Source organism: Photinus pyralis, unplaced genomic scaffold (assembly GCF_008802855.1).
Source record: "Photinus pyralis isolate 1611_PpyrPB1 unplaced genomic scaffold, Ppyr1.3 Ppyr1.4_LG7, whole genome shotgun sequence".
Classification (NCBI taxonomy): Eukaryota; Metazoa; Arthropoda; class Insecta; order Coleoptera; family Lampyridae; genus Photinus; species Photinus pyralis.
This window is the reverse complement of record NW_022170738.1, coordinates 34,695,160-34,722,508: the sequence shown is the minus strand read 5'-3', so window position 1 is coordinate 34,722,508 and position 27,349 is coordinate 34,695,160. Positions and strand designations below refer to the sequence as shown.

Sequence of the window (27,349 nt, the reverse complement as noted above, 5' to 3'; positions counted from 1 at the left end):
AGAATTTGTTATTTTAAAAGCTGGTTGGTCCAATAGTTAAGGGCTAGTGAGTGAGAGAGAAGAAGTTTAGTGCGAAAATGCTTCGTCGATAATTGGAAAGGTTGTAATAAATTTACTTAGAAGACATATCGCTTTCATTGCCGAAATAATAACAATTCCCATTGGTAAATGGACATTTAAAGTAGTACAGAAATAAAAGTCCAGTTATAAAAACGACTCCGGGAAGTCTACCGGTCGAGGTGAAAGGGGTGCCAACCTGCGTAGCTCAGATGAGTTTACGGTAGTAGCTCTAGCTCTGGCTACAAGGGTCCTGGGTTCGAATCCCAGGTAAGGCATGGCTGTTTGTGATTGTATAGTGGGTTGAGTGGGGAGAATAGCTAATTAGCTAACACTCCGCCCACTACAAAATAAAGGCAATAAAAAAAAAATCGACGTAGATTTGCGAAGTTTGGTTTGGTAATATAGTAGACCTGGTGAAATTAGAAATGAGGCGTTAACAGTTTCGTTCGCCTAAGGTCAGCGACTGCTGCGTTTTCAACAATTAAAAAGATACATTTGATTATTTACATTTGATTGCGAGACAGAGAGTTAGATTTGTTAATTTAAATTTAAGAATGGGCATTTCCTCTATTTGTTTATTAGGTTAAAACATTGTTGACCAGTAAAGTTTATTTTTATTACAATTAGAGTCGCTCTTTTAGAGTCGTCAGAATTTTCTAGGGAAGTAAAAAGAATTTGGTCGAAGGGAGGGCTTAATGTGATTTACATAAACTCTCCAAAACAACTCGGAATATAAATTTCTAAGTCAGTATTTTTCCAAATTTTTATTACAACTTATTGACGATTAATGAAATATCAGTGTAATAGTACAAAAAGGTAAGTTCCAAAACTACTTCAGCAACATAATAAAACAAGAAGAATTTACACTACGAGCTTGACTATTACAAATTGGCACCCCTTCGCCAGTTAGAATTACCGATCCACCCTTTGATCTGTAACCGTTCGTTATAGTGCGTCCAAGATTTCTGCCACCTCAGCGCACTTCCTTTTCCTTCAGCTCCCTACTCCATTTTTTTGCTCTGGTCTCCACCATGATCCTCGCCGGTGCAAGGCCGGCGATCACCAAAACTCGTCCTTAGCTGCAGTGCGATAGTTGCTGCATACTCTTATAGGGATCAGACGTAGCGGCCTATCTTTACGGTTTGCACCCACCACATTAGCAAAGACCCTTTTATTTATTTATTTATTTATTTATTTATTTATTTATTTATTTATTTATTTATTTATTTATTTATTTATTTATTTATTTATTTATTTATTTATTTATATATTTATTTATTTATTTATTTATTTATTTATTTATTTATTTATTTATTTATTTATTTATTTATTTATTTATTTATTTATTTATTTATTTATTTATTTATGTAGTAAAAATAAAATAACCGTTCGTTTTAGTTGCACCGTGGTTTTAGTGCAAAATTCTGGCGACTTTTGGATCAAAACAGTAAATAATAAGGGACATGCTTGAAATGTGCAAAAGTAATAGCAACAACAAATTAATTAACGAATTTCCGTAATTCGGCTTGCAAAACAGTCCGTAATAAGTAAGAAGAGTAAATTCGAATGTTCGTTATCTGTCAACTATTCACTCTCTTCTGTAGCGTCATGAAAGTTCACGTTCTTACGTACTCGGCGTACTTAATCAAACGAAATCATTAAATCATTCAACAATCCGTTGACTAACAATCAAAAATCCTTTCAACAAGTAATAATTCACGAAAAACATTGAAGAACGTTTTTGTAATTTGTCCAAACTACACAAAAATACTTCCTTGTATGTCTCAAGCTTGCCTATTTGTGATATAACAATTCCCTATTGTATAATTTGACTTTGATACTATACTTATAAAGCGATCGTATCTTTCGATGAAATTATAATAACAATATAGTAAGGTTAATTGGGGTTAGCTGACATTTTATAAAAATTTAACTTTCTACTACTTCATTAGGAACGATGTTATAGTCATAATCGTATGATTGCATAACTCATATTGATCTTATAATTGCAAATAAAAGAGCGCAAATGGATGTACACTATATTATCCGTTGCATTTTTCCGCATATCAATTGTGTAAAACTAGTTAGGCAGTAAAGTATCGAAGGGGGATTTTATTTAACTATAATTGCATAATTACAAGATGGCCACTACTTAAAAGTGGAAACATTTAAAATTCGGAAGCAAGTCCTCTCTGAACATACCTCCATTACATTTTTTAAATGGTATTCTTGATCTTGACATAAACCTTCAAGGACTCTCATCTCAGCTTACCAACACAATGAGCATTGTGCACATTTTTGGTCTGAAAGTATGCAAAAAACGTGCTGCAAACTGTTGTATACTAATTTGAAACGGTAGAAAAAAAAGGAATTACGACCAGCTTGACCAAAACAAAAAAAAAAGCGAATTTAAATGGCGTTCCGTGAATTTTCTGTTGTGGTTGGAATGTTTACATGAGTCAACATTATGGGTCAAAGAACAAAGTAGGTAGTTCAACCGCAGATGTAAACCGCTTCTCGAAAAAAAGTCTTTCGATGTGTAGAGGGCCAATGCCAGTTAAATGCTGCAAGGTGGCTTCTTTGTTTTTGTTTTCGTCGATGGAATTTATTGGTGCATCGCGAGCTAAATCAAGTTTATAAGAATCTTTATAGCTGATGTGCGGTTTGGGAACTTTGCTCGAGAAACAACTGTTAAGTGATGACAGACGTAAATTAACACATGAAACTTCCGCGAATTTATACTCATATTCATTTTGCTAAAAAGGTAGCACTCCCTTCATCGTTACCTAACTTGAAATCTCAAAAAATTTTCATTAGAAATCTCACCCTTCTGTGGTCGTAGTTTCTTTCAATTACTGTGACAAAATTCATTCAATCTAAAAGTTATATACCTGCTTCCAGTGAAGTTTACCACGAAAGAAGATTCGTCTTCGGAATATCGGAATATATCGTAATGTGAATAATAGAACACTCGATTTAGTTAACAGTAACTTGAATTTGCAAATCGTTAAAAGTCAGTGTACTGTTCTACGTGAAGACGAACATCATCCGGCGTTGAAATTTCATATCAACTTAGAGTTCGAACGTAACAATAACTTGAAATCAAAGTTTAAACCAAAACTGTATAACTTTAAGAAAGCAGATTATCACACTCTGTACAATGACATTATGAATTTAGATTGGCATTTTCAGCACACAAAAAACAAATCATTTCAATGAAGCAAATTTTGCGTTGACCGAAGCACATATATGTTTGGATAGGGCCAACTACATTGTATTTCATGTGTATTTCAGTCTAAGTGACAATATATTTAGGCTATGATGCAAATTTTTATTAACTCAGACACAAATCAAATTGATTTAACAATTAATTTGGTTTAAGTGAAAAACCTATTCTTTCTGCTAACCTCGCAATTTATTTGGTTTAAATACATTGCGCCTAAATTGAAAGTATCGACGTGTTTGAATTAAAAACCATATTCTAGATCAAAATTTAAAAATATTTAAGGTAAATATATCATGCCTGACTAAACAAAACTTAAAAATTGTTCAACCCATACTGTGAATTGAAGCAATTATTAAATATTTAGCCCAAAAGCTACATATTTCTTATTCGACATGCGTACAGTTGAGACTAAATAATATTTTGGTGACGCAAATATATCATTCTTTCATTTAAATATTGTGCTGTTAAGGGGAATTTCCGTAATATCCACAATATCAAAAATTAAATACATAATAAAAATGCAATATGAATATAATTCATTTATTCAGAACTTTTTAGAAACAAATCAGAACCCAGTCATAACGTACGGGGTTTTTGGTATCTAGAGGGCCAAAATCGTAATTTTTACTTTATTTTCATACAACCTTTTATTTTGGCTCTCCATATAGTTACCGGGTACCCTATGTACAAGAAATAGATATAGGTAAGTATAAAAACTTAAAAATATAAAATTCCACATATGATAAAGGAATAAGAACTTACAAAATATTCTCTCAGAAGTACACCTACATAAAAACGGCAGGTAACTTAAAAATATAAAACAAAACCAAAACACTCAGGATGAAACGCACTATCTACGCATTTGCAAGAAATTTTTTCGGTGTCGCAACGCAAAACTTCGAACGTGTAAAGAGCAACCGAGTCGAATTTTACGACATGTTTTTATTGGAGGGGGAAATATTTATGCACCCATGCGATTGAAATGAATTCATTTCATTCCAGAGATTTATTTAGTTACTTGGCTCAAAACGTCAAGTTTTTTATATTAAATACAGGAAAAGTTAAATTCATGTACTGGTTTATTATGTTACACAAATGAAAAACATGTTTAAGCGAATTGTGTGGATATTTATGTGAAACTCCTCAAAGCAAATTGCTTGAGTCAAAATATAATATTTTTGAATCAAAGTTAATCCAAGTCAAATATTTTGTGACGAAACATCAATTACATCGATTTATTTGAGTCAAAATAATTATTTTTGATTTAAATCTAATTTGATTATTTTAAATTAGTCTTTACTTCTTTTAAAGAAATACGAGTCAAATACATGATGAATTTGTCGTTAAAGTACGATTTTTTTCTGTGTAACTTCTATTACTGACATTAACACAGCGTGTACTGAATTCTATCGGGTATTAGGTTTGACGCTTGACAAAAGTGTACCTACATATACTAAAAATCATGAACATAAATTTCCCCCCTGGTTTTCACAAAATTTAATTCAACTTATAAACAAGAAGCAAAAAGCGCACAAAAAGTATAAAACCTCTGGTATGTTGTGTTATCAAAATGAATTCAAACGCTTACGAGCATTAATAAAACAAGTTGTAAATCAGCATATGCATGATTAAAGCGCATTTTTGGTAATGCAGGTCAGTATTTTATTAGCGAAGTTTAAAATTATCGATCTCACGAGTAATTTTGGCTGCGTTAAATAATTAATATTATTTAATTTCAATTGACCGTACGTCTTCATTGTGTAAAACAAATCACAAAGTAAATAATAAGTTTTTATACTGGTAACGCTATCTAACGGTAAAATTATAGCACCTCCGAAACCCATATCGAAATTATTTTCTTCAATTATCGATCTCACAAGTAATCTAACTCAAAATAGACTAGTGCCTGCACATCTACACTATAGCAGAAAGCTTTTAGTGAAAATTTGAAGTCTCTAGCTATTGTAGTTGTGGAGATCTAACGCGGACAGCCGGCCTGCCAGCAATGACGAATATAATAGCGTATTTTTTTCAAAAATGCGCTAAAAAGAAACACGTATCTTGTATAAAAATTTTACTGATCGAACTGAACAGGTGCTTACGACAAATCCGAACAAGTTTTGGTCCTATGTACGTAGCAAAAAAGGAGTAACACGTATTCCAAGTGAGGTTGAGTGTAAATCTCAAATTTATAATACTCCTCAAAATATTGTTGATATTTTCGGTTCATATTTTGCAAGTGTATATGAAAAAGGAGGCCCCTGTGCCAAAATTAATAATGTTTACATCAACAGCCCTTATATTCATATTAATTCTGTTTCTGAACAGGAAGTCATTGAAGCCATAAAAAGCTTAAAAAACAAACCGACCGCCGGAACTGATCAAATACCTGCCTTTTTAATTAAAGATTGCTCTTGTATTCTAACATATCCCTTAACAATTTTGTTTAACTTATCTTTAAAACAAAGGACTTTTCCAGCTGTTTGGAAAGTTGCTAAGGTGTGCCCGATATTAAAAACAGGTTTGGCATCTAGAGTTGAAAATTATCGCCCCATATCTATTCTATGCAACTTCTCCAAAGTTTTTGAAACAGTACTATACAAAAAACTTTATCAACAATTTAACACGCATTTGTCTAGTTACCAGCATGGTTTCGTTCCCAATAGATCAACTGTTACAAATTTGACTTGCTTTGTGCAATATTGTTCTGAAACACTAGATAATAGACAGCAAGTTGATGTTATTTACACAGATTTCAGCAAAGCCTTCGATAAAATTGATCATAACATTATTTTAAACAAGCTTGTCGAATATGGTTTCAGTTGCCCTATTGTTCATTTAATAAAGTCATATCTAACTAACCGACGTCAATTTGTTTCCTATAACGGGCATGACTCACAATCATTTATTCCTACATCTGGAGTGCCGCAAGGGTCAACTCTTGGTCCCTTTCTCTTTTTAATATTCATTAACGATTTACCCTCCGTAATTTCATCTCAGAGATTATTGTTTGCGGATGACTTAAAAATTTTCACTAGGGTCACAAGCCACAAGGATTGCGAGAGCCTTCAAAGCGATTTAGAAAGTGTTTATAATTGGTGTAACGCAAACAGGTTGTACCTGAACATTGATAAATGCAAGGTGGTAACTTTTTCACGCAAGCGTCAATTAATCCGATACAATTATCAAATTCAAGATACACCCTTAAAAAGAGACACTCAAACAAAGGATTTAGGGGTTCTGTTCGATAACATGCTAACATTTAGCTTACACATTGATACAATTGTTAGGCAATCTTTTAAAACCTTCGGTTTATTATACGCATTGGTTCAGATTTTGCAAATTTGTCAACTATTATACTACTTTTTTCCACATTTGTACGAAGCAAGCTTGAATATGGTGTACTAGTATGGAATCCAGCATTTAAAAAACACGAAAAATGCCTAGAACGTATACAACGTCGTCTTTTAAAATATGTAGCATTTCGTTGTGATGGATACTACCCTACAAGAGGTTACCCACAAAATCTACTGCTAGAAAGATTCAATCTTTTACCCTTAAGTAGCAGACGTAAAAGAATAAGTGTGTCGTTCTTGTACAAATTATTATGGAATGAAATTGATTGTGTCACATTACACAATTATTTAAATTTCTCTGTGCCTCGTTCTTCCTCCAGACATTTCCTAACTTTTAAATTACCCTATTGCAGAACAAATCTCTTACAAAATTCCCCAATTTATCGATTGTGTCATAATTATTACTCGGTATGTGATACTGTTGATATATTTAACACTAATTTAAAATTCCTTATAAGTATGATCCAATAATTTTTGTCTTTTTTTTTGCTTTTGCCATTGCACTAATACAATTTCTCGTATTTACCAATATTGTATTTTGATTTATGACTTTGTTTATTCTATAACTCTGTTAATAATTTTCTTTCGCTTTAGTTATAAATCTATCATTATTATTTTTGTTACATTTTTGTTAATTTTTCTATATTTCTGTGCGGCTTTTATTGAACAATATTTAAGTTTGTCCTGTATTTAGACTAGATAGTCTGTTTGGACAATAAATTATTATTATTATTATTATATCCAACACGAAATATTCCCTTGGAAAATGACCAATGGGAAATTGCTGGTTATATTTCTACTCTGTAGCACACATTTTTAGCGTATTAGTTGGTTAATTCATTGGGAAAACGGCCAAACGTTGCAGCATATAATAATACCCTTGGTTTCTATTAATAGAATCTAACTGTAATTCTTTCGCTCTCAGGAATCAACTACTATTTGCATCGAACGTAAACTCAGAATTGCAATCGTAACGTAAAAATGCCTGATAGCTCTGAACTTTGCTACATTGAGTTACGTTTATGTTTGCGGTTATCTGGTGACGTTTATCATACACAACCGCAAAAGTTGTGTTTACGGTTTACATTCGAACCTTTACAGCACACGAACTTCAACTAGAATCTTACAATTTCCTCACCCCTGGTAATCTCCTTCGTAAACGACAAATGGCTAGATAATAATTACGATATAACAAAATCTAGCCAACAAAGATCCTGTTTACAGCTTTACAACTTTGGTCCTGGTAGGCCATATAGTGTTTACGGCATTACAACTTTTTAAAAGTTTACAATATACTAATATACAGGGAAACCAAAGCTCAAACCACCTGAGATATACAGTATGTATCTTTTCGAGCGGTAAAACTCTTCACTACGCGGTTCCGCATTATTTTCTGAGTAAAAAGTCTAATAAAAAGTTTCCTCTAGATGACTCCTTCAGGTGGATATTAACCCTTTAGATCTTTAAATCTGGCAACATGACAGTTAGTGACTGATGTAAATTGCAAGATCAAGACATTCTAGATAAACTTTTTACGTGCAAAACTCAAGTGCAACCTGAAGATTAATAATCTTGTGTATTCATAAGTGGAACCATTAGGAAACGAATGCAAATACATCTCCTCAAACTCCGATATACTTAATTTTTACGTTTTCGTGTATGTTATATGAACTAAGATGGCTTATACTTTCCGAAGGAGTCATCTAGCTAGGGGAAAATTTTTATTAGACTTTTTTACTATTTTGCGGAATCACATAGTGATGAGTTTCACCGCTCGAAAAGATACACACTGTAGACATGAAAATAAGCACGCTTCTATTTGAAATTAGTTCTTTCCCCACCATACATGTTTAAGATAACGAGAAATAAAAAGAAATAAGCTTTCTAATGACGTATCACACGACTCATTTTGCAATAAAAAAATTTTAAGATGGCGCTCGAACTCAAAAACCACGTATCAAACAAATGTAACCTCAAAATATTCAAATTGAGGCGTGCTAATTTTTATATCTAAATATCAAACGGTTTAAGCGTGACAGCTTTCGTTCCATCTTTAATAGCGACTCTGTATACTAATATAATTCCAGTAATAGAACCTAAGGTGCCGGAAGGATTTCCCAACAAATTAATTTATTCAGAGTAAAACGGCTGGCCTCGGAATGTATTCAAAAATTAAAAAAATATTATACAATTAAAAAAAATCTTTTTCGAATCTTTTTTAATCAATGGTGAATTTTTTGAATTTTTTAGTGTTTTAATTTTGAAAAGAGAATTTAATATGCTATCTTTATTAAAATATACACGGTGTTCTATTTAAAATAAATGTCCGATCACGTATACTTTTGAAAACGGCAGACTATTCAACAATCATTACATAGAAACTTTGTAATGAACATTTTTCTGTATCTCTTTTAACTAAGCGAATATGGGATGATTCTGATATTGACAATTTTTTGATTTTCCCTCGTATCTCTTGAATATTTCGTGAATGTTATCAAAATTTGATTTTACCATTTAAGTTTGACTTATAAGGAGCACACGACAGTTACGGAGGTACCCTATAAAAAAGCATGGATATTTATAAATGTATAGTGGGTTGGATTGGTAGAGCAACCTAGGCTGAAACCCACCCCACTCAAAAATCAAGGCAAAAATAAAATAATAGGAAAGTCATGTAATAATAAATAATCCGAGACCATCTCTTCTTGAACGAAGGGGAAACGGGGAAATCGATTTAATTCGAAAAGAACCTTTATGTGCCTATAGCTCAAGGACGTTTTTTTCTTAACAAGAAGTCGTAATAATTGTGCACCTGTTGTAGTGACAGACAATATTTTCATATTAAATTACCGAGCATTAGATAAACAAGAGCGTTTGAACTTCTCGTTCAGTTTGAAGAAAGTGTTTTCTTTTAATAGACCAATTTGACCAATTAACCCTTTTTTTGTAAAGTAAAACAACAATTATAAAAAGGAAGTTAATATGACGCTATACTATCAAATAAATTTTGATTTGCTTGTGAAATAAACCGCTAAAATCATTGTACGATGAATATCATTTTGATGTCAACATTCCTGGTGATGAAGTAAAAGAAAAACAGTATTTGATGGCAGTTGCGTCTTTTTCATCCTATTGTCAATGTAAGAGGATGTTTCCAGCCCGATGATTGTAACATTAACGTCAAGGTCCGAGAAAAATTGAGGAAACTTAATTTTATTGCATGTTTTTACTATTTTGAACGCATGAAATTTGGATAATTGTAATGAAGGATAGATTTGTCATTTGGAAATGAAGTAGTCGATGCTCAATAGAAAAAATTATCCAAATCCATGTGATCAGATTGTTTATGTATAAAATAAATTGTTCCTAAGAATGATTATCATTCTGTATTTTGTTGTAAACTAAGAATATTTCATTCCAAATAGTTTGTTCAAGTTTTCTTTCGCAGTATAATTAAATTTGTAAAAAGGAAATGTGATTTGGGGAGAGAGAGAGAGAGCATCGTAATTGTTTTTTAATGAATGTTTTCAAAACGTTACGGCAATTTGGCAAACTTTTCAATTAACTATAAAAATTTGAAGAACATTTTTCAGGAAAAAGAAGAAGTTCTACATCTTTTCACTAGTAATCTCACAAGTGCATTGATTCTTTCCGGAAATGTTTTTGAGTGCAGAATCAATGCACGAGTGTAGATTCGGTAAGAAAATCGCAACGACACCACAACAAAACTCTATATTGATTCAAATTTTATTTTGTGTTTTAAATTATCAAGTTGATGTTGGACAAAATCCATGGAAACCTGTGTATAAACAAAGTAGTTAAATCAGAAAAATTCAGAGATGTCACGTTTTGGTACTGAATCTTTTCAAAAGATAGACGAAGCAATAGACCATACCACTCCGGCCAATACGAAGCGGAATAAATGCTCGGTATGGAGCTAGTTTTCGAGCTTTTGCGAAGAAAAGTACAAGCTGGATGAGAAGGAGAAGGAGGAATTGGGTGAAATATTGAAAGATTGGGACTTCAACATGAGCAAGAAGAATGGTGAATCTTATAAGGAAGGCGTGGTGAAAGTTGTGTGGAATTCATCAGCTAAACAATTGCAAGAAAAGTATTACAAAGACTTCAACATCAAATTTGACCCCTTTACTGATTTGGAGTCCAGTGGAGCTAGTTTCGCGCGAGACGCATGCCACCGGAAGTTACAAGCCGATCCTGCTAAAAGAAAAATGAGTTCAACAGCTCTTATTAAAGAAGAATTATCCAGAATGATGAGACATGGGACGAAAATACTCCTACCGGTTAATACTGATTCGTTTCGTTTCACAAAACGTATCTTGACATTTAATCCCTAAACGTCAAAAAATTTCCACTTATTAATTTTAGGTAGGTTTAGCAGCTAGAAAAAATTTCCGCGAAAATCTTTCCGTTGCCATGGTAATAATGCTCGAATAAAGTTTTTGATTGGTTGTTGGAGAGTGTCGTGCGATTTTCATATATAATACCATAAGTAGTCGAAGTATTGTCGAATATTTTTGAGGTGCTGTCACGAATGCTAGTTACGCTGATTAATACCACGAGCGCTTGCGCGAGTGGTATTAAAAAGCGTAACTAGCATGAGTGGAGCAGCAGCTCAAAAATAATCTACAAATACTTCGACTACGAATGGTATTCGGAGGACTATTCAATGAATCAAAAGAAAAATTAAGCATAATTACCCACGCGAATGTATTTCCATGACAACAATAAACGTCAAAATAAATTATGGAAGTTGCTTTTCATTTTGCTATTGATTCTATTCGAACTTTTGTGCTCCAAGCTAATTCGTTATGAGTGATTCAATTAAAAGATGTGGTGATGTCGGTTGTCGAAATTGATTAACAAACTAAGAAGAATGTTCCGGTTAATACGACAAAATTTCGCGACATTTCACTGGTGGAAGTTTGACAAATGTCATTGAATAATCGCATTGAATTGTCGCTGAAATACCACACGTGAAATTATCACTTATAATTGCACAAGAGGTTGTATTTTACCGAGTAAATTTGGGTTGTTTAGGTAATGAAAATCTGTTGCCTAGCAATTAGACGAGAAAAACTGTCAACTAATAAAAATGCGACACCGCAGGTGGAGCATTTTTAGGTTGACAGTTTTTCGAGTTCAATTGCTAAAAGGCAACAGATTTGAATTGCAACAACACAAATTTACTCGGTTTAAATACAAACCTCGAGTGTAATTCGGCAGGACAATTTAACGAACAAGAAATTCACATAACTAATCAATTACTGACAGACGTCAAACTAGTCATATGGGAAAGGATAATGCGATAATTGGTTCGAAAATGAATAAGTGAAAAAACCACTAGTGCATTTGTCGCTGGAAAAGTTGCAGGTAACTTTTGCCGCTGTCAAAGTGACAATTTCACTGCGGCTTATGCGATTTTTTATACATGAGTTGAATTGTCGCTGAAATACCACACGTGAAATTATCACTATAATTCGTTCCCATTGGCTCAATAATTTGAAATCTCGACATTTCACTGGTCGAAATGTGACAAATGTTAGATGAATTGAATAGTCATTAAAAGCTAGCCAGGATAAAAATTTCCATTTCTTTAAATAAAGAAAATAGGAATATAAAGAATATAGGAAAGCCTATTTCAATTTATATGAAATGTTTATTACAATGCCACAAAATATGCACAGTTGTAAATGAAACGGAAACCGCGTAAGACCTTATTTTCGTAAGTACATATTAATTATTCTTGGTTCGCAGTCACTGCATTAATTGTTTGAAATTCGCTGGCATACTTAAATTTTAAATGTCATTACAAGCACGCTTTAGTTCGGCAGTAAAGCAGTAAACAGACTGAAGGGATGGTATCTATGAGGTTCTAATTGCAATTTCGAATTATAATTATTCTCCCGACTGAATTAGTTTTGTGCATCCCCGAATTAGTTTGGACGGGTTTCTCCGAGTTTGAGAGGTTATATTTTGGGTTTCACCAATTACGCGGATGCCATTGTAATTCTAGCGGAAAGGGAGAGGGATCCATAAACTATAATACTCGTACTATCCAGATTCTAGAGACTACAGTATGAAAATCAACAAGGAAACACAACAGTGCTGAAATGCGCGAAAAGATACGATAGGAAACAGGATCCGAATAGGGAAAGACATGCAAAGGTATTTTGTTATTTAGGTAGTAAGATTACACAAGATATCGTAGTAAGGAAGTTATAAAATCTACGATAGCGCAGGCTAAAAAACCATTTGAGCAAAACCGGGATCTACTAAGAACTAGGAAAAGGCTGCTAAAAACGTACATATGGAGTGTGCCTCTATAGTCTATACGGCTGTTAAACCTGGATGATAGACAGGGAAGACAAAAGTAGGATAGAAGCATTCGAAATGTGGTGCTATAGAAGGATTAGCTACATGGCGAAGCAGTGTTAGAGCTAGTACAGGGTGATAGGGAAATGTGGAAAACCGTACAGAGAAAGGGCGGAGGACTGCGTCTAACCAATCTTAAGACTGTAGACTCCAAGAAGAAGAAGAGAGAATTACATATAGTAGGTGCACATTTTCAACAATCTTACATTTAAAATTTAACTTTTTTCATCCACTTTAACAAGCAAGGTCTCGTTAAAGCATAACCCCGGTATCAGGTGTAGATTTTCAATTTATTTTCGTTCTTTTGTAATTCTTTTTGTGTTATAGGATTACTCTAGTAATGAGTTTCATGGAGGTAAACTTAGAAGTACTGGCCTGCGTAAGGAAGAGTGAAGACTGATTAGCGATGAACCGTAAGTATGAGCTTTGATCGTTCCTGAATGGTAAACTTTGTAATCAGAAGCTTTTCTTGCTACGTATGTTGCTAAATTAGTAGCGTGTAAATAAAGGGATATATGTGTCAGTCGTTTCTTCTATTTATCTATGGTGTCTTAGCCCTGAGAATCATTTATTAGTAGAGATCCCTTCACAGGTAAAAATGTAGGTGGAATTTAGAGGAGGAATTTTTTTTTGCTTCCCATAATTGTGTCAAATCTGAAGCAGGTAACAATGTGGGTGGTTTCATTTTGTTTAAAGTGTATTTGAAAAAATAAGATCAGTCACGATACGGAGCACATATAGTAATAAAGTAAGCATTACAAACCTTTCCGTAATTATGCGAGGAATGACTTGTTCTTGCAGTCCAATGGTCAGTCTCGAGTCGTGCTCTTTCAAGAACTCCGGTGAGACTATCAATCCTTGACCATTCGTGCACGTCATGATTGTGAAAGGGCGGTACCCCGGTACCGTTTGGGGTTGCTGCCACAACTTCCATACTCGCACGTTATGTTCCTTTATTAAAATCCTTTATCAACGCTTGGTATTGACATTTGTCTGAAACAGAAGTGGAAATTAGAATGTCAAGGAAGTAAATCAATAGAGAAATTATAGTAATTCATACAATAACAAAAAAAAGAGGTTGAATGTATGTAAGTAAGCACGATTGTTCGTTACGACAATCCTTAACAGAGTTGTAACCTATATACGACACGACAACTTTCTATAATACAATCAGTTTATATTAATTTTTCTGTTACCTATAACAATAGGATATAGGCGTTAAGATTAACAATACCCCCATATTACTTACTACAATTTCATAATGCCGCCCGTGCCAATTTCCATATTGTATCATCTCGACGCGAGACAAAACCCCCAAATTGATCTCGAACGATTATTGAGTAATTTGTAATGGCATTGAATAATGATATGTAAGTTGAGTTTGAAAAGCAACTTTCCGGTTTCTGCCTAGATTGTGTGACTTGCAAAATTAATATTAGTTTCATTTTCGTGCATGAGTGAGCATTTAAACCTTATGATCCTTTGTAAGATATTAATTATGTATTTATAATCCCTGAAACTAAATTGTCATATCCATTGTGAAAATGGTAGATACACGAATATTTCTTAGGTCAATGTTATTAATTGTGTCTAATAAAAACTCGTTTTATAATTTGAAAGTGATCTGCAAATAATTGCTAGGTCTGGAGTGAATGAATCATTCTATGTATACTCAAAAATCAATTGGGATGTTTCAATAAATATGAGTTCATCTATTAAATCACATTGCATTGTTTCTGCAATTTATCGTTTTGCATTATAAAGGTACTTAATCATATTGCATATTTTACGTCATTTTTTGGAAGGTAAGTATTGTAATTTGATGAAGGTATCCACCTATAATAGTAGGTTCTACAAAGTAATGCATTAGGATTTGGCATTGAAGCAGCTATTATCTGTGAAACAAAAAAGTTAATAAGTAAATGGGGAGAAAGTAACATTAAAAACTGCCCTGAATTTTAATTAAAATTTATATCTTGCTTCTGTGTAGCATTTAGTGCCAGTGACAGGACATTACTAAGTGATTGATATTATGCATATTACAGCTATAGTTTGATTAACAATTATGAAAGGTTGCAATGGATGAAGAAAACGTTAAGACACGTTTGGAAGAACTGGCTATGCAGGCAAAGCAGAGAATTCGCCTATCAGTAATAAGGGTAGGTTTTATGTGTTTCCGTTTAATTTATCTGATAAATGTAAGGTAAGAGGGAACAGCGGTTCGAAGTGTTTGGAATTGGGGACAAACCCAGGTGAGTCATGAGTCGTGTCGATCGAGCAATTTGATCCTGACGTTTTCTTTTGATTGTTTAATGCCAAAAAGCACTAGAAAAACAGACAAAAAGCGCAGTCATATAGTTAGACTGACATTTTATGGGTCGGTCTACTCAACATCGAATGTAAATATAAATGTGACACTTAAGAAGTATCAGTGGCCTGACTGAACGCATTTGAAGCGTAAAGTATACCTAAGAAAGTATTATTCTTTTCTGAGTGGAGGATATGACTATTAACAACGTGAAACGGGCTAAGTTTTGTCAATTCAAAGTAATTACTTTTTTTTACTCTTAATTTGTTTGTGTATATAAACAATTAATTAATTAACTAATGTGTTAATTTATCACAGTTATTTTTATCATGGAATGTGAGATAAAATATGTCGTTCGACTGGAGTAAATGATGCGCGGAAAGAGAACACGAGTTTGTTCGCTCGCAAGAAAAAGACGTGTGTCATAGCTGATGGTTTAAAAAATTGATTTATTTAGTAATAGTATTTTACATTATTAGCCAGGTAAGTGAGTTTTTACTGGCGATAGGAGAAGTTGACTAGCGAGCCGTTAGGCGAATGTGTGAAGGCCAGGAGGCCGGCTATTAGAGCAACGAGGAAAAGCGAAGTTTGCCAAGCCTTAGCAGCGGAGCATCGAGATAGGAAAAGATGATAGAAGATAACAAAGATACGAAATCTTCTGGGGTACCTACTTCGGAAGAAGGGGTTGATTAAAATTCTTTTGATACGTTAAATATAATTTCTGGGAGACCATTGAGAGATTTTTGTTCCCGTATTCTTTGGACCCAAATATCCTGCAAATCTGATTTTCAGAAATTCTTCAGTTCTTAATATATAATAAGTACTTTTCTAATTCCCTTCGTCTGTAAAATAGACGCATAAGGATTTCCTGTTAGGTTATGTTTCCATTCCATCTCGCCAACGGTCAATTACAACTCATGGAGGCACCGGCAGGGCCGTTGGAATTGGTAAACCTGAATTATGATTTTAAAATTAATAAAAAAAATGCAATTCTAGCTTGACTACTTTTAAATAGACCATACGTTTTGATGGTACTGAAAGTAAAAAGCTATAATAATATTAACGGCACAATCAAGACGTGTCATAAAACGGTTATCGATTTCTAATAAAATAGTGCCTTTACGCTATAGTACATTATAGTTGAATAACCGATTCCTATCCACTTCTATTTATTCGCAAATTATTTCTTCCTTTATCCTAATCTGCTTTGTACATCTTCTAGCACAACACAATTTCTTTAAGGCATATTTTTGTATTACAAAGTAATGGCCATTTGCATATAAAGGTCGCCTAAATGGTAATTAAAATGAATAATTGCTTGGTTTTTAAAAAGGCACAGTTTTTAGACATACATTACCTAACCGATACTTATTGTGATGGTCACTTTTTCTTCGTAACCTTCGGCACCTGCAGTGGGTAATTTAAGGTCGATTAGTATTGCAGTTTTTTGACGCACTGATCACCTAAAGTGAGAGTTAACAGTTGCTGCAAAATAGTACTCGTATTAAAATGGTATCGGCAATGGTAATACCAATAAAATTTCAAGAAAACGTGCATAATCCCGAAGGTGTAATAATCTCCAACAGATATTTCCCTCTGCGCCTGTGATTAATCGTATAATTAGGTACGATAAAGCGAATAAACTAAAGACATAAATTAGTAAATAAACAGAGCTTGAGAAGGAAGATCAATTACTAACCAGTTACATGGTTGCACGTTCCAGTAATAAATTTTAGGATAAAATTGGATGTAAGCGTAATATGTTCCGATTAACGAGATGATGACTATAAAAAATAAGGATTTATGGTGGCTTTTTGCTCATTAAGTCATTATGATATAATAAAATGTCCTAAAAAATTCTAATACCATTTCACGCTTGGGTGTGCTCTCTTCAAAAACTTATGTTATTGCACTTTGATGATCTTAATTAAAGTTTTTTCCTTTGCAGCGATGAGGACTTGCAGTGGAATTTCCTAAATTAGTAGGTCCCATAAAATTTACAATTTTTCGAAAAGAAATTCACGAATACATGGTCCACTGTCGGAGAGATTCGTGGTACAGGGGAGTGTGTCAAACACCTTTACGGATTATTTTCTATTCTTCTTTTATATTTTACAACTTGCTTCATGGTACACATTTCCACGATCGAGACAAGAACTCATGCTAGAGCTCAGGATAGACCATTTCTGACCTCCTCTCCCCTCCAACTTATAAAATTAATTTATACATTATCAATGGGCTTTCAGTTGGGGCCGTGACACTTCGCCGAATGCCCACAACGCCGACACAATTTTTTGATGGCCGACATCGTCGACTAGGGACACTACGCCGACCGTACCCACATCGCTGGAATGCAACACCAAGCAGCTTTTGACGTTAGGTTATTGTAGGTTTAGAATATTTTTTTAAAACTTTTTTCGAACTACAAACTCATACGAAAATTCTTAATGAAACTGGACAGAGTATGAGGGGCTTACTTACAAGAAACACAAATCACCGCATAATTGATTTAGTGCATGCGGAATAAATTTTTGGATATGTATGATCAATTTATTTCTTCCGTTAAAATTTTGACTTTATATGGAGTACCTTCGTTTGAAATTTAAAAAAAAAGTGGTTTACCAATAGGCTTATGGCTGCGCATGTGCATTTCCATGTTTTGACACGTGATTGGGTCACAAATAAACAATGTTAGTCGGTGGATGCGTATGCGCAGTCTATGTAAATTTGATTTATTTCTGTAGGAAGCACTTTCTCTTAAATTTTGAGAAAAAAGAAGAAACATAAGTCTGCGCACGCGCAATCTATTTTTTTTTCGAAAACACAATAACCCAAAGGGTTAAGCGTAGTTTCCCACTGTCAATTTTATTTTTCTTTATCGATGCATTTAACAGTTTCCTCGTTCAAATTTTGGGTTTCTTTGATCCAAAATTATTGCTAAAGTAGAGCAAGTTTCACGCTTAAGTTTTGGATAATCAAAATTATGAAAAGCGAAAAAATAGATGTATTGTTATAACTATCTTTGTAAGGGACACAGAAAAAATGCCTTCCTTAACGAACCAAATAGCAAAAAAATTAGCTCCTAAGATAAAGATATATTGATTACAAAATAATCATACACTGCCGACACTTTACTATTAATTTTGAGAATTTATCCTCTTTTGTTTCATCATGGCACACTTGGATTCGGGAAATAAGGTTGTTTTTTTACAAATTGGCGTTCCGACTTGATTTTTCTCTCAAATTTTCTTATGGAATGAGTGGTTTTCTTTATATCGGTGGAAAATTTGTAATTTTGGCTACCCAGAGGTATAATTTGTTTAGGGGTGTCATTTGAAATTTTTGAAAATATGACATTTGGCGAAGGTCAATCAAAAATTTAATTTTTTTTATAAAGTACCTAAAAAAATTATGTGAAGAGGTTTTAACCTGTGTCTGAATTCAAAAATTATCCGCCTGCGCGATTTAGTTTCTTTCAAAAAAATTTCGAAAAACTGTCCAATTTGGACGAAAAAAGGTTATAACAGCGAAATCGTTATAATTAGGGGTGTAGCATGTTACCTAAAAAATAAGTATTTTTCAAGTACGTTCCAAATCAGTAAATATGGGATGTTAAAAAAACGAAAGTTTGATACGCCACTGGAATACAGCACGCTCTTTGTGATCAAAAATATTTTAGAAATATGTACAATTTTGCTCTAAGACTTTTTCGGTATCTTTTATGTTAAAGGAAGGGTCTTAGGTGCTACACCCTCTATACACTATACATACCGACGGCAAAGGGTTATTCTTTAAAGGTTGCTTAAAATGATGACCGTCGACATTTGATGAAATTTTGACATGTCCAAAAAATGGTGGTCGAAATAGCCACCTAGCTCAAACAAGGAGACTAAACATATCAAAATTTCACCAAAACATCTTCGCCATTTTTAAAAAAACTTTTTGAAATGTAAAAGTATTTTCTTAGGCGCCATGTCAACTGTAATGTGAATTAAGGTAATTACAGTTTTGCACATATATCTTTAAAAAGGTAAACCCGAATGTCATTTTATTAGGGGTCAGGGGTTATTAAGAGCTTTTATGCGATTTGTCAACAAGGGACCAAAGATAGATGTGGAGGAGATGAAATGAGGAGAGGGAAATAAATTAGAGTTACCGTCGACAATGTCCCTCTCGATGGGGATATTTGAGTAAAAACCTCATGACTATATCACCATATCATTTCATTGTCTAGTTATTAGAGGTAGCTCGTTTTAAATGTGCCCCTTGTATAGTGATTTTAACATATCTTGGCGAAAATATATGAAACTTTATTCGCGGACATTGAGCCTTTGCGTTAATGTGTCTGGACGTCATGTTAATCAAATTTATTGGTTAATAATATTATCTTTTTGGTAAAATCAGGGCCTTTTCTCAGTAGGCCCTATAGACCTGAGCCTGGTGTCCGACGGTAAGGGAGCTTACTTGTCCAATTTAATATAGTACCATTTACAATCACTGCGATGCTCAGACTGTTTTTATGGCCTACAACTTTGTTTGTTATTGTTTTTGAGGTACAACAAACGAATTAGTTTATATTAAAACAAACACCATCAGTCAGTTTAGAAATCACACAATTATAGATTATAACAAAAAATCGAATTAATTCGAGAAACCCCCCCTGGCCGGCTAAGCGGTTTTTGAAATTCTGTCTGTTTGACTATCTCATATTTTAAACTTGGAAAAAGGTGGTCAGTATTTTTATTTTTGAAGTGCAATGATAAGTAGGATTAAAAGGGTTAAACATGTTTCTCCTGCAGTTCGACTACGCCGCCAACTAAATTGGCTTAAAAATGACGAAGACAAGAAGAGCACAGAATATAGTACTTAGACTCAACACAAAATTGCTGAAAAAAATAACCTTCATTTTGTTTGTCAAAATTCTTTTTTTTTCGGTAACGGGTAACGGGGGTCCAATGAACAAAATGACATTGGAGAACGGGCAAGTTCAAAACTATACTGTAAAACGAGTGACAAATTGTGTAAGCTGGTAGTTTATGTTGCCAACTAAACTGCCGAAGTGTCATTAGCTGTTAATGTCAAAGATTTATTTCTGTTCGCAGTACTGGATATTTCTTCTTTACAATAATTTGGCGGATGCCGTTTTATATTTTTCGTGTGTGTGTTTATCTTTAAACATAGCGCCATCTACTACCTTCTTATAATGAATGAAGTATAGATCAAAACGTGTGAGATACGTAATGTTTATTCGGTAATGGGGACCGCCAAGGGGGCTTTGATATCGAATCACTGCGCGATTCGTCCCACTGCGTACGTTCCGTTTTGGTTTTCCTGGCCGATAAAGTTTCCATGTAGGGATGGTAGATTTTGATTGGCTGGTTTAGGCAAAAGGGGGTTTCTAGTTTAGGTGGGAACCAATGAGTTTCGTTGGTTCCGTTTCGTATTTTCTGCCGGCGCGGCGTTTGGTTAAGGAAAAAAGCAAGAAGACAGCAACTCGAGCGTAAAGGTGGTCTAAAAAACGTCGGGCTACAAATCGAAGCTAAATCAGTTTAAAGAAAATTCGTGTTGATTCTGCGAAGAAGAATAATAAACTAGTTTATCGGGGAGGTTGTCTTTTAAACTGCTTTTGGAGATTCGCGAAATTGCTTATGCGGACGGTACGTAAATTATTCAAGGATTTGAAATTATTCACACGTCAATAATGAGCGAGGTACAGGTCTCCCAATAAATAAAAATGGTTTTAGAACTCCTCTAGGAAACCATGCCACTATAGTTTTGTTGGTTATTGAAATATACAAGTTACTTTTCCAACAACAATTTAAGAAACCTGTATACTTTTACAATTGGTGTTACGTAACACCAAATTTACTTTAACTCCTAAAACATACCCTACGAACTTGAAGTTTATCTATTCATTTGACAGTGAATACCTACATTCGGATATTCTAAAACAAAGATACACGGTCATGCAGAAGCTTTGTGGAACATTAAAAAGTTAGAGTAGGAAAAAAAAATTTCGTGAGAATCTTAAAAGGAAAAAACCGGCCCGAGTACCCGTGATGGCAGCACATTAGATCAACTTCTGGGGCTACTGTACCCAACACAATTGCCTCACGGTGACTTGCTATTTTAACAAAGCAAATTTGCAAAATTAATCATACTAAACAAGATTAATTAACAACCATGATAACATACAATTAAAAGCAAGGTGATTGAGAAGAAGAAGGGAACAAAAAATTGAATATAAATCATACTAAACTTCCATACCAAAGTATATCGACACGTCCAATTTACGTAATAGTGACTCATTTGTAGCTTGTGAAAACGTTTTGATTTATCGCTTGTGATCTACGAAACTTGTACACATCTAAAGCGAAAAACGTTGTAAGCTAATTAAAAAATTTGCCTACCTGACCTAGCTAGACGTGTTTATCTTTCGACATCGAAGAACACACTTGACAGTTGACACCACGGGCGATGTCAGCGTTAAAACTGGCCCAAAATCGCCATCATTATGCAAACAATCTTCAGATACCTAATTTAGTTTTTTGTATGGGAAAAAACTTTTGGGACAGTTAATCCGAAGAGCTCTTGGCGTTGAACTAATTTCTAGTTTATGTGTAGCTGATTAAATTAACGCTTGTTCAAAATTGATTTTATGGTTTCATTAGGCAAGAATGCATGTTTGATTATACATAAATGAACGATTATACACATCCATATTTCTGGTTAACACATACTTTATAAAATAAACTATGTTCGTAATAGCAACGGTAAATAGCTGGCCCAAATCATTGCCGAGGATGTAATATCAACTACCCATTTTGTTTACCAAGAATAGCGAGTGTTTCTTCAATAAAATTGGTAAACAGTGTAAGGGATTCCAGATTGAAGTTCAGATATTAATAATCACATTTTCAATTTATTTCGAACTAGACTTCGAGACATTTTGATTGCCTGGTGACTAATATGGGGAGCATTTTGGAATAGTTTCGCTTTCGAGTGAATGTATTTCCTAGGTTATTACTTCCCGCATCTTGGCCAGTTTCCCATCAAAACTGGTCAAGAAATAATGTAATCGGTTATAACATTCTATTGCATCGGCGCTACCGAAGATAGGGATTAGGTTAAATGGTCCAAGTTTTGCGGTTTTCTGTGCAATATAATATAAAATATCCTTACCTTCCTACTTCAAAAGGGAACAGTAATTTTTGTATTAGTTCTTTTCTTTCAAAAAGCTGGTCGAAAATACAAAGAAAATTTTTTGTTTGTATCGGTGACTATCCACAGCTATAATTAGTCTTTCGATAAACAACGCACAAAAATTGTGTGATGAAAGTAAAAGAGGTCTTAGTATGGTAAAATTTTGAGAAAGAAAGGTATAACAGCGAAATAGTTAAAATTACGGGTATAATATAATATGTTACATAAAAAAATAAGTACTTTTCAGACTACTTTCTAAACCTACAATAAAATAGGGCATGGATTCCATTAAAAAAAACGTAAGTTTGTTACCCCACTGCTGATTAATACTATTTTTCTGTATCTTTTATGGTAAAATAATTCTGATTCAAGAGGTCTCTTATACTACACCCAGTATACTGCGTTACATTTTCTAGGTTTCCAACTCTCAAACTTTTGTCTATGCCCATAAATCAGTAACATTATTTTTAACGCATTTCCACGAAAATAAAAAATGCGCTATTGTCTGTCCGTCCGTCTATCTCTACGGCTTTGTCACTATCAAATCTTTATCTTAATTGCTACAGACCACCTACTAAAAAGGTTCTTTAATAAATTCGAGTGCGCGCCGTCGTAACGAGTGGTCGATCGCGATTATAAGTGTCAATTAAGAATAGAACTAATTTGTTAATATAAACCAAATCGTGAGGGTGAGTACCACCCATACTTGCCGCCGCAATGCCAACTGCAATCTGTGGTGTTTGTCGGGTGGATCTTAATCGTACAGATAAAGTTATTCTTTGTGCTAGTTGGTGCCAAACTTACTTTCACACGAAGTGCGTTAAAGTCAGTGACGATGAAGTTAAATTTATTAACTCAAAAAAGAACTTTAATTGGTTCTGTGACCCCTGCGCTATCCACGAATCACACAGCCTCAGGAATATCTTGACTAACATCAACAAAGTGACGATGAACTGTGATAGAGTTATGGAAAGTCAGCACGAGAAACTGATGAACCACGAGAAGCTATTAAAGGATACTTTAGACCAGGTAAATACCCAAAATGTCAGCATCAGCAAGGATCTAGCGCAAGTTCTCCAAACTCAATCTGAAGTGAAGCTTACTTATGCGGACAAGTTGAAACAGAAAACCTATGACCCAGTTATCATTGTTAAGCCCAAGGACGCGAACCAACCCTCCAAGCAAACCTTCACCACCCTCAAAGAAAATATCGATCCAATTATCCGAGAAGTTACTGGAATGAAAACTCTACGTAGAGGAACCATTGTTGTTGAATGTAAAAATAAAGAAGCTGCAGCCAAACTTAAGGAGGAAGCCGAAACGAAACTGGGATCCGACTACATTCTTTCCTTACCAAAACCGAAGATGCCGAAGATTAAAATCGTAGGCCTCAATGACAAGATCGGGAGTACCCAAATGAAGGAAATGATTCTCGCGCAGAATCAATTCCTCGACGAAGCCGCGTACATAAACGTCGTACACATAACGGAAGATAAAAGAAATCCTAACAGGTATTTGGCTTACGCTGAGGTTGACGGTAATAGTTACCGGAAAATTCTAAGTGAACAAAAGCTTAACATAGGATGGGACCGTTGCAGAATTTATGATGCTGTGACAACTAGAAGATGCTACAAATGCAATGGGTTCGGACATAAGGCAACTGACTGTAGCAAAACTACTACCTGCCCCAAATGTGCGGGAGCCCATGACCTAGCGAGCTGTAAAGCTTCGGACGCGGAAATCAAATGCAGTAACTGTGCCAACGCCGTTGAGAAACTAAAAATGAAACTGGATGTACAGCACCCGGCCTGGAGTGTTGATTGCCCAGTCTACAAAAAACGACTCGATCAAGAAAGAAGCAGAATTGATTTTTTAGGCCATCCCCAACACTAATCAAGCAAGGAAATAGGTACGGATCAACGCTCTCAATCTATTACCAGAACGTAAGTGGAATGCGAACGAAAGCGCAATCTTTCAAAAATAAATTGGCAATTACAAATTACGACATTATTCTACTGACTGAGACCTGGTTAACGGAAAATTTTCATGACGCTGAGTATTTAAACAATCAATATGCGGTCTTTCGCAATGACCGTAATTACGAAGAAATGAAGTGCACCATGGGAGGCGGAGTTTTAATCGCAGTCAAGACCGATTTGAATGCTGAAAAATTGGAATTTCAAAGTGATCTAAATGAAATATGGGTCAAACTTAAAATTAATAATACTTCATACATTATTGGTGTTGTCTACTTTCAACCGAAATCTGGTATTGATAAGTACGTGAGTTTTACCAAAAGTTTAGAAACAATTGAAAACATGTTGCATTCATCGGAAGTGTTAATAGCAGGCGATTTTAACCTACCACAAATTGTTGACGCCACGTATAATTTCGAAAACGCGAGTGCTAAATGCAAAGTAATTAAAAATATAGCTTCGATGTACAACTTAAAACTCATTAATACGGTTAAACTTAAAAACTGCAATAATAGAACCCTTGACCTAATTTTAACTAACTTAAACGCGGAAATTAAATCTGCTGTCGACTCACTGGATAAAATTAATCCACTTCATCCTGCACTAGAAATAGTCTACAAAGTCCATAGACCAGCTAAGCAAATTACCAAATTAACCAACTTCAATTTCAAAAAAGCAGATTTTCTTAAAATGTACGTCCTTTTTCGCGATATCAATTGGAAGGAGTCTCTTATCCTGAAGAATTTCAAATCGGTAGATAATGCAGTAACTAGCTTTAATCAAACGGTAATGAACATTTTCGATTAATGTGTCCCCAAAGTCACAATTAGGAGTGCCAATAAGTATCCTAGCTGGTTTAATATAGACATTATTAAGAAAATCAAACAGAAAAATAAGTTTCGGTTACAGGGCCCATCGGAAGACTTCATTGAAGCCAGAAAAGAACTCAAAAGAATGATCCACATTGCTCATAAGAGGTACATTAATCAAATTAAAATGGATCTGCGGAAGAATTCCAATAAATTCTGGAACTACATCAAGTCGTTGAGGAAGAATAGTCAACTACCTGGAGTTTTTGAGTACAAAGACACCTCGTTAACGGACGCCAGAAGCATTGCGGACGCCTTTGCATCCTTCTTCGAGTCAGTCTACACGAACGATGACCCGGAAGATGACGTGGAATCGGACCTGGTGCTATCCAAATTGCACTTGACTCAGTTACATGAATCCGAGATACTGGAAGCAATTAAAAAATTGAAACCGAGGTCGGCTATTATAGGCGAAGATGGAATCCCACCCTACATCGTGAAAGGATGTGCATCTTTATTGGTAACCCCCTTACAACATCTATTTAATTTAGCTTTGCAAACATGTACATTCCCTGAAGCTTGGAAATGCACCAGAATAACACCAATTCACAAAAGTGGAAGCCGAAAATTAGTTGAGAATTATCGCCCAATTGCAATTATACCAGCAATAGCGAAAATTTTCGAAAGAGTGATCTATACTAGACTTTATTCCCATCTCAGCAGTATAATTGCAGATCAGCAGCACGGTTTCACGCGGAACAGATCAACGATTACAAATTTAATGCAGTTTACGCATTTCTCAGCAGGAGCCTTGGATGAGAGAGCCCAGGTGGACTGTGTTTATACAGATTTTGCGAAGGCATTTGACACAGTATCCCATCAAGTCTTGCTCCGTAAACTTGTTTTAAATTGCGTAAGTAATCCGACCGTCAAATTCCTGAAATCATATTTATCTCTCCGTAAAACAAGAGTGAAATTCAATGGTGTGAATTCAGCCGAATTTTTTCCCTCATCAGGCGTTCCCCAGGGAACACTTCTTGGTCCTTTTCTGTTTCTCTTATACATAAATGATTTACCGCGAGTGATAAAAAACTCGAAAGCACTACTATTTGCGGACGACCTAAAACTTTTTAATAAAGTCCAATCCCCATGTGTCTGTTTAAATATTCAAGAGGACATTAACTCAGTAATTAAGTGGTGTATCAAAAATAAACTAAAACTAAATATCAATAAGTGTAAAGTCCTTACTTTTACTACATCGAAAAATCCCTTACTTTTTGACTATAAGATGAATGGAAAGGTCTTACTACGAGTCACCTCCGTTAAGGACCTGGGCGTGTTTTTCAATACCAACCTTAACTTTAACTTACACATTGAATACCTAACAAATGAGTGTTACAAACTTCTTGGTTTCGTTATCAGGCATACACTCAATTTCACGAATATACAGACAATGCTAACCTTATATAATGCGTTTATTAGATCCAAGCTTGAGTATGCTGCATGTATCTGGTCTCCTCAAACTCTCAAATACTCAGACATGATCGAAAAAGTGCAGAAAAAGTTCATCCGAGTATGTTTTTTAGGTCAACCCAAAATTATCCACATTTGATCTCTTACGGTACCCAGCCTAATTACTTAAATAGTAGTTTCGGCTTAAATATAACGAGGCTAGAAACCCGACGGTACATTGCCTCCACAATTTTTGTCTTCAAAATTTTACACAATTTGTTAAACTCTTCCGAATTACTTCAAGAAATTAAGCTTAAGGTACCATTTGTTAAGCTAAGGCAAAATAATACTATTTTTGTAGTTAACAACACAACTTCCCCACGTATTAAGATCTTGATCGCTTTAAATAAGTTATCCTCAGTTAATGATATCGACTTTTTTCACGATCCCCTAAATTCAATAATAAATAAAATTAGATCCTAGTCCTAATATTTGTTCAGAGCCCCAGTGCCATGTAATTGGAATTTTTATTCTGTATGGTTTCTGGTTAAATAAATAAATAAATA

The 27,349-nt window shown here is 34.4% G+C and overlaps 2 protein-coding genes across 4 annotated transcripts in view; one reads left to right on the top strand and one right to left on the bottom strand.

The window, feature by feature from the left end:
* LOC116175388 overlaps positions 1–14,028 on the bottom strand; it is a 64,270-nt gene extending 50,242 nt beyond the window's left edge. For all 3 annotated transcript variants that reach the window (XM_031493476.1, XM_031493477.1, XM_031493478.1), the window contains exon 1: positions 13,799–14,028. In XM_031493476.1, coding sequence (XP_031349336.1) covers positions 13,799–13,969 — 171 coding nt within the window. In that variant the 5' untranslated portion in view covers positions 13,970–14,028. The remainder of the gene's footprint in view (positions 1–13,798) is intronic.
* A 9,466-nt stretch (positions 14,029–23,494) lies between these two features.
* On the top strand, positions 23,495–24,439 carry LOC116176206. Its single transcript, XM_031494685.1, has one exon. The coding sequence runs from the start codon at positions 23,495–23,497 to the stop codon at positions 24,437–24,439; it is 945 nt and encodes a 314-aa protein (XP_031350545.1).
* Positions 24,440–27,349: the final 2,910 nt, after the last annotated feature.